Source organism: Primulina huaijiensis, chromosome 14 (genome assembly GCF_012295235.1).
Source record: "Primulina huaijiensis isolate GDHJ02 chromosome 14, ASM1229523v2, whole genome shotgun sequence".
NCBI classification, from domain to species: domain Eukaryota; kingdom Viridiplantae; phylum Streptophyta; class Magnoliopsida; order Lamiales; family Gesneriaceae; genus Primulina; species Primulina huaijiensis.
In genome coordinates this window covers 12,546,300-12,555,181 of record NC_133319.1, presented here as the reverse complement: position 1 = coordinate 12,555,181, position 8,882 = coordinate 12,546,300, and the positions used below count along the sequence as shown (strand labels likewise).

Here is an 8,882-nt window from a genome sequence, read left to right as displayed (position 1 = left end):
AAATGAATAAAATGTAAAATATATTAAAATAAAGATAGTTTATTATAAAGATTCAGTACAATCCCAACACAGTTGTCTTGTAGGACATCCATTATAATATATTCTAGGTGTTCTTTTGTAAATTTTCTAATGTTTATTTGCAATACAATTTGATTAGTTTGATATTTTTTTAGTCATATTTATAGAAAGACACGTTACTTTTGAATTCAATGTATGAGATCAATATTATAATAAATATGAATTGTAGTCATCATTTATTAGAATTTGATGGTATTAAAACTTAATTATACGATATTTTATCTGATTATTAACCTATTATCTATTTAAATATGAATTAAATTATGTATATTTATTTGATTTATAATATTTTAAATTTTTAATCACGTGAAATTAATAGTCATCAACATTAATTTACAAAAAAAAAATCTATTTTGATATAAAATTAAGAGTGAGTCTCATGTGAGACCGTCTCACGGATCTTAATCTGTGAGATGGGTCAATCCTACCCATATTCACAATAAAAAGTAATACTATTAGCATAAAAAGTAATACTTTTTCATGGATGACCCAAATAAGAGATCTGTCTCACAAATACGACCTGTGAGACCGTCTCACACAAGTTTTTGTCTAAAATTAAATATATTATGTAATTCTAAATAACAAACATATAACAAACTAAAATCACATACATATATAGAGTAGCTCTCTTGTGAGACGGTCTCACGAATCTTTATCTGTGAAACGGGTCAACCCTACCGATATTCACAATAAAAAGTATTACTTTTAGCATAAAAGTAATACTTTTTAATGGATGACCCAAATAAGAGATCTGTCTCACAAAATACGACCCGTGAGATCGTCTCACACAAGTTTTTGTCATATATATNTATATGTGAAAGAATTGCCATAATATCAAAATCACAAAACCAAAAAAAAAAATGGCAAAATATGACAATACATATAAGTGAACTTATCTGAATTTATTTCTGATGTTTTGATATGTTTAAATTGGTAAATACTCCTACATAAACATTATGTCGTTCAAATGTCTTTAAACATTATTTAAATTTCATAACCATATTTTCGGCTGTTAGTCTCTCTCGTGCTATACCACCAGCTATACAGAAACATGCTAATTATAAACAATCTTAAAAACAAAGGGAAGAATTTCAAATTCGAGGAATTTAAAATACAATACAAGAAAATAGGATTAGATAACAAATTTGAAGTCCTTCAAATCAAAAGCGCCATCAAACGATTCAGTGTGCTATAAGTCTAAGAAACAATAACTCATGGAAGCAAATTTGTAAAGTAAAATCAACAATTCAGAGATACAAAATCCTCACATTCACCACTCGGACTCGACCATCCTCATTTCCGCGCTTCCTTGAATCCTGTGATGTGTTTTCTACATAAAGAATTGAGTACAGGTACACAGATTTTCACTTTCACGTTTCTTGCATGATTTCGGTTTATAAAGGTACCTAAGCCACTGAGGCAGGTTTCTTGCTTTTGAGGTCGAACAAATTTTCAAATAGTTTAGGGGCCATGGGAGGGAGATCCATCCGTTGAGGTGCCATAAAATTGACTATCTTTTCATGAACATGATACCTGCCAATCCATTAAATATTGGAGATTTCACAGAAATAGCCGTAGCTTGGGGTGAAAGGAGAGCCCTGCCAACAACAATGCACGTACCTGATCTTGCGACTCTTCGAGGCACGACGATCAACGATTTTTCTCTTCTTCTTCTGCAATCTTTTCATAGCATAGAAGGCCGCCTCTGGCAAATAATCAAAATAGATTTTGGACATGGTTTTCTCTGTTGGCTCAGAAAATATGCTAGAAAATACTAGTATATGAAAAATCTGCAGGGACACTTTCCCACTAAACAAATTAAAGGTCTGGTTATGGGATGCAACCACATATTAACAGAATCTGCGTTGGTGAATCAGTTAGCCGTTTTGAAGAAGGAAAGGTGTGGTGTAGGTGTAGGTGTTTTATATTTAAGGGTTGAAGTGGCCAACATTGAAACATAAAAAGAACAGTTGATCAAATTAAACCTCGAGGAGATTAAACCTCGAGGAGACGAGTAAAAATATTATTGCCAAAGGATTTAGATTTTGGATGAAAACCTAAAATCTTTTGCCAATTGGAAGAAAGGTATAACCAACCTACAATAGAAAGGTTGAACCACAGACATTAAAGATCCCTCCCTTGTACCACAGACATTAAAAATCCCTCCCATATATCTACCTTGAGAGGTGTCCAAGCTTGATGCAAAAAGGGTGTTCAAAAGGATGTCACTATCAACCATCAGCAGCAAAATTGACAATAATTGACTGCGATTATCAGCTTCTTTAGCATTTCAGACAAACCATAGCTGGCTATTTGTAAGATAATAAGATATGAAAGCCACAAAAGAGTTGGCAGACACCCTTCTAGCGACTAACATAAAACCACATTCACAAACATTGTCATGCAACTAGCAATGATGTATTTGAGGCAAGGATTTAAACTACACATTCCGCAGCAAAAACAGAAATATTTAACAGAAACTACAGAGTACAGAAAACCTGCAAAATACCCCTTCTCAGACTGACTACAAACCAAATAGGCTGATATTGTCATTTAAACTAGAAATGATGCATTTGAGATGAGAATTTAAACCAGATGTTCTCAGCATAAAAGGAAATATATTACATCCAAAACATCTTACCAGATGATGATGGATCGATTGTCTCGAAGAACTCTTTCAGTAGTTGCTGATATAATTCAGAGTCGTCCAAAAGTTCAGGGTCACCATCGGTGTCTGTCTCCTACAAAAGTCTCACATGTTCAGCTACCAATGGTGACAAAGACAACCACCAATAAGGGATAGAAATTCAACAAAATAACCTTTCAATTCATTTCTTTTGATTTGTCTGACTTTACAAATAAGTCACCATTCCCCCCTCCCACACTGGGTTTCCCCATTTTCAATATGTTGATAGGAGTCTATGCCTGACATCTCACACTTTAAAAAAGGAACTATGAACAAACCAAAAACAAGGCCTTTTCAGGTTTCACCGCAGGAGATGGGAATTGAGTTGCACTTGGATTGATCGATTTGATTTGGGGGAGGGACTAAAGACATGAATTTCAAATATCACTCGTCTTAGGTGTATATGAAATCGCATAACTTGATATGGATCAGATATGAAATACACTTCGGTTGCGTTTAGATTGAAAAATTGAATTTAAGTAAGGATTTGAAATAACTCCATGTTGGTATGTATTTGAAATCCACCATAATGACTCAAAAAATACATATTTGAGATTTTGAAATCTGTTTCCAAGTGGATTCTCCCAAACAAACCAATGGATTCGTTATTATGAATTTGAAATCTCTAACTTCAAATCCATAAATCTTATACGTAACCTTCAATTTCGTCCATCCAAGCAAATCAAAAAGTTTGAAATTCATTAATTCAAGCACAACAACTGAATGTAACCGTGCAATCACAACTGCAAAATTCCCTAAACTGAGATTTCTCTCACCTCAAATTTATATGTTATACAGGTGATTAGGAGTTCTAGACTTTATATCTTGACTTTTCACCTTGTTGAGATTCATTCAAAGATTTATCAACCGCCACATAAGAGGTCAGTATCATTTGCACTCTACATAACTACGTGGGAGATGAATAGCACCTAACTAAAACCAAAAGTACGGACATATTAAGGACAACTCCAGCTCTAAAAATTGAAAACTATTCAATTTTAAAATATACCAGTATATATTGCACACAAGTTATCAACCAATCGATAAAACACTTCACTCATTACATCATCATAGTTTTTTATATCTACATGGCCAGCAAATAACCGAATATTTGGCAAAGAACTAATATAGACTACCATCACCACATATACTGTAAATTTTCCACTTGCTACATACAATTTAAAAAGACAAAAGTGCAAACGTAAACAAAGAATAAAACCACTTTAAACAAGTCAGTATCAAGAAAAAAGCAAGTACCTTCTCATCATTATCATCAGTAGAATTTAGAACCTATTGAGAAACAAAAAACAAAATATCAGAATACATAAAATAAACAACCCAAAACATATGGACATTCTGAGACAACTGTTGGAATTCAATAAGAACCAAATGGAAACCTACATTTCCAAACACAACAACCGCCGATCTATTTTGTTGCATCGCCTTAGTCATTTTACTTGGATCCCTCATATAAGCAGCCACTTGTTGACTTATACTCTGTAGAAACATAAACAGTCAACTGGGGATAATCTAAGCTTGTGCCTACCGTGTCATAAAAATAACTTGAAAGTCTTGATGGAACCTGATTAAAGGCATGCAATTTATCTCTAATAGCAGCTGCACCAGTTGTGACCTGGGTCTTCCGCTGCCATTTATCAATTGATTTATTTCTAAAAGAAGCAATTCTACAAGAAGAAAATTTGTGATAAGTATAAATCATAAACCACTATGATCTCAATATCCGTCACTGACACACAATAATCCAAATGAACAAAATCATCAAGAATTTGCTGATGTTTATCGATGGGCAATTGTAGACCTAAACTGATATTAAAGTAGACAGAACTGCATCCAGATTCCAGAATCAATTATTATCTGCTGCCTATTGAAAAAAGAAATCCAAATAAAACTTAACATCTCCACAGCTTCAGAGGATATACAGCAGAATCAAATATAAAAGATAAACCAAGAAGAATAAGGAAATAAAAACGATCTTAGATGCATGCTCCAGATATGTTAGGATGAAGAAGAGTTTAAACAATTATGATTGTGTTTAAAGTTAAACCATAATGAACCTACCAAGTGATGACAGTGCCTACCTTGATTGCATTTGAGAAATCTGCAACCATTCTTCGTCAATGTCCCCGTTGGAGTAACCGGAGGCTTCTAATTGGTTGGAATCTGCCATCAAATTAGCTTTGGTGAACAAACCAACCACCAATTGTATCAGCACTCAACTAAAGTGATAGCGAAGCAAATATCTTTCAATTCTGTTTTTGAGAGAAAACATATTAATAGTAAAACCATGTTTTAACTTTTTATAGATTAAACAAAATGTCACAGTGGTGCCTAGCAGAACTGGGTAAATGGTAAATTCAAAGCCGTGAGATATCTGAAACCAAATATCATATTTTCAAGCATGAACATTCACAATAAGTTAATTTGAAACACAGATCATGAAGTTATTTCTGGAGATTGTTGACGAATTCTGCTTTAGTTGTTAGTTCAGGCACAATATTTTGGTAATAAAATAGTACTAGGGGGCAACAATGGCAAAAAAAGCACTGACAATGATTATAAAAGTTAAGCACTTAACCTAAACCCTGACAGAAATCTTCAACAAAATGGGCTGAATTAGGATTATGCAAATTCACTACCATGAGACGAGGACATGTATACCTTCAACAAAGTGTGCAATGGATGGATTGTTCTTCAACAATGCCTGCCAAAATTAAGTAGGGTGAAGGAGAAACAAAGGAAATCAGCAGATATGTGCAAACTCTAAGATATTTCATTAACTAAAATAGAAATGATCGTGATTTCATTGATGTGACACAGAAAAATTTCTATTTTACCTGCTGTAATTCCAGTATAGAATCCAAGGTCTTCTTGGAGGAATCAACTAAATCTGAATAGGCTTCACTCACTCCGGTACCCGCATCACAATAAAAGGATCTAACTGGCTCCTTTAAACAACAAATTTTTTAGCAAATATCTTTTAATACACTTATATCTCATTTAATCATTAATAAACGGGTCAAATTCCAGTTGGAACCTGTGGAAGCCTGTTGGAACTTGAGAATGCTTTTTGCAGCAAGAATCTGAATTCAAGTGTCTTGTCCCAGAGAGCCTTCCCAAGAGGAGACATCATAAGATCACAGCACAGCAGTATAATCACATAAAGAAGCATAATTATTTAAGGCGCAAGGCACACTAAGACGAATAAGTGTCCTGGAGCCTGAGGCGCAAGGCAAAACACGTGCCTTATCGAAGTAAGGCGCACTAAGCATAAATTGTCAGAATTCACATATTTAAGGTGAATTTAACTAAAAATTATATACATAGAAATAGATTTAACATAATCTTAAAGAAAACATTAGATGAGAAGTTCGATGGGTATTGGAACTAAATTGCAGTAAAAAAAAACAGAAAGAAAAAGAGTGGTCGCTAATATATTTAAGTGCCTATAAAATAAAAAAAATGAGAAAACAAAAAAAGAGAGCATTGAAGTAATATAGAAACACTGTAGTTGAAATTGCAAAGAGAACTGCAAGTTAAAATTAGGAGAAAGATAGTGCTTTGCACTTAGAGTTCTGATGGAATAAAAGTATGTCAATACATGCATGAAAGGTTTTCTAAAATAATTAAAAGGTTATGGGCTTAATCTTATTGCTCTTGGGTTATGTTAACAGAAAAAAATTGCTCACAAACAATTTTCACAGAAGCGCGCTTTTTCTCGCCTCAAGCAAGCCTTGCACCTTGCAAGAGGCATGCGCCTGGGCTCGCCTCTTGCAACGTTTGCGTATGGGTGGTTCGAGCTTTTTCTCACCTCAAGCAAGCATTGCACCTTGCAAGAGGTGTGCGTCTGGGATCGCCTCTTGCAAGGTTTGCGCCTGGGTGGTTACCCAAGCGCGTAGGGTGCGCCTGTCTATGCCTAGGCTCAAGGCACACACTTTTACAACTATGTAAAGAAGATAAGCCCAGCAAGGGCCAAGGAAACAACAAAAATAAAAGGCACACGGTCATGTATAAGTTGAGACATTTCACATCTCGTTAATCATATGGCATGACTATTTACCAGAGAAAATCACATAAAAACAATCAAGAATTTAAACATGGAAATAGCATCATTTTCATTAAACTCATCAACAAAACAAACATTTTAACTCAAAGTAAGCTAGTGAATTTTGATGGACATTAACAAAGAAAATAAAGAAATTTGAGGAGTAACTTTTCAATAAAATAAATTATCTACTGACAATAAAAACTTAAATGTAATGTGACAAGAGCTATATACCCTTTGGTTTTTTACAGCCTGACTTTTTTGAAGGTCCTCATCTTTCTGTCGCTTTAGATTCCTCAATAGATCTCTGAATGTAATCAAATACAGTAAATTATAATATAATGAGAAACATAAAGGTTAGAATTCTAAAAACATACTCAAGAATGCCAGGACGGGTAATCATCAATCCATAAGACATTTTCATTGTGTTGATATTGATTGGCACATTGATGCCATGCAACAACAAATTTGTGATCAAGGAACAAAAAAATGCTGAAGCTACCAGAACCCAAGTACTCACATTACAACTTAGAACAGATTTTCCTTTGGGTAAAACTATAAAAACAAAATGCTATAGATAACTACGGAAAAACTACTAATGCGCAACCACTATTATAACCAACACTGCAACAATAGATTGTAAAAGCTAGGAGTTTTAGAGGTATATAAAATCAGAGGACGGAAGATTTCAAAGAGGGAACAGTTAAAGCTTCATGTAATTTGAATCCTAAACAAAAATGTGGATTTTTAAAAAAGAAGAAAAAACATGACACATTTCAAATCTATCTCTGAACTTTTCTTTGACTTAAATCCATAGTACCACATTTCACGCATATTGAGGCCCAAAATACGATAATAAGGAACACAACATGCTCCAGAACCGGCTCCCAACTAGTTAGCATGCACATTTACCAGTTACCACAAACGAAATGACTCTAAGCGACAGGAACAAACACCGTTAAGCACCCAGTCTAAATGCGAAAATGGTTTAATTATTTCTCCTGAGAAAAAATTACCACGAGATTACAACATCATGGAATAGAATGCAAAAGACAAAAAAAAAAGTAGAAGACTAGAAGGATCATTCACTCACTGCTCCTCGTTTTTGAGTTCCCTGTACTCTTTCTCAAGCTCTTCAATTTCATCACCTCTTTGTACATCTTCACCATCATTCCGTCGGTCATCATCGTCACCCAACTCGTCATCTTCTTCATCATATTCATCCTCGTCACCGACATCCTTATCATCATCATGATATTGTTGATCACCATTCTGATAAATATCATCACTACCAACCTAAAATGGCACAAAAATACCGCAGATTTCAAAACACATATTTAAAAATGAAAAATCTTAAGAACGAGCCTAGCATGCGCATTTACGTTATCCATGTCAATGTGAAATCCCAAATCTGTGTCACTCTCCGCCGTCTTCCTCGATTTCTTCTTCCCCATTATAAAACGCTAGTTATACAAGAGAACCATGTGAGATTTACTGGGGAAAAAAATCAAGATGAACGATAAACATGACTCGCATTTACATCGAATCTGTGCTCAGCTAAACGTTAGCTTAAATTTATACAAAGAAAAGCATGTACCGTGCGAATTGGAGTCGAGAAAATTTCTTATGAGGGCAGATGAGGAGATTGATTTTCCACTAAAAAACGAGAGAGTTTCGCAATCTTAGCGAACAAATTCAGGGAATTAGGGTTTAGGTTTATGCTTTTTTCTTTTGCTCTTTGGGTATAATTCGGCCAAACGATGGGCAAACAGCAGCCAAGCCCAAGTCTTTCTNTCACAAAATACGACCCGTGAGATCGTCTCACACAAGTTTTTGTCATATATATATGTGTGTGGTTAAAAATTTAAAAATAATAATTAAATAATAAAATTAGTGGTTTTATTTTAACATTAGTATGATAATTTTTATTCATTTAAGAGAACTTTAGATTAATAATCGGTTGTCATTACGTGTGCTCTTAATAAATTGTGATTTGAGCTATTTCGTTTTCTACTTATTATTTTTCCCTCATGATTGATATTTGAATGAAATATA

At 34.1% G+C, this 8,882-nt stretch overlaps 1 protein-coding gene across 3 annotated transcripts; it reads right to left on the bottom strand.

Moving 5' to 3' along the window:
• Positions 1–1,133: 1,133 nt before the first annotated feature.
• LOC140957305 (uncharacterized) lies at positions 1,134–8,612 on the bottom strand. 3 transcript variants are annotated; one of them, XM_073414501.1, is made up of 14 exons: positions 8,425–8,612; positions 8,210–8,290; positions 7,921–8,123; positions 7,062–7,134; positions 5,820–5,894; positions 5,620–5,730; positions 5,444–5,486; positions 4,864–4,945; positions 4,347–4,449; positions 4,166–4,261; positions 4,022–4,054; positions 2,720–2,819; positions 1,699–1,783; positions 1,134–1,611 (listed from the first exon to the last, which is right to left on the bottom strand). In XM_073414501.1, the coding sequence occupies exons 2-14, from the start codon at positions 8,279–8,281 to the stop codon at positions 1,485–1,487; spliced, it is 1,203 nt and encodes a 400-aa protein (XP_073270602.1). In that variant the 5' UTR covers positions 8,282–8,290; positions 8,425–8,612; the 3' UTR covers positions 1,134–1,484. The 3 variants fall into 3 exon arrangements, 2 of the variants coding, with proteins under 2 accessions (XP_073270602.1, XP_073270603.1); XM_073414502.1 differs by having other exon boundaries at positions 8,210–8,321; positions 8,425–8,585; XR_012171605.1 differs by lacking the exon at positions 1,134–1,611 and adding an exon at positions 2,257–2,342.
• Positions 8,613–8,882: the final 270 nt, after the last annotated feature.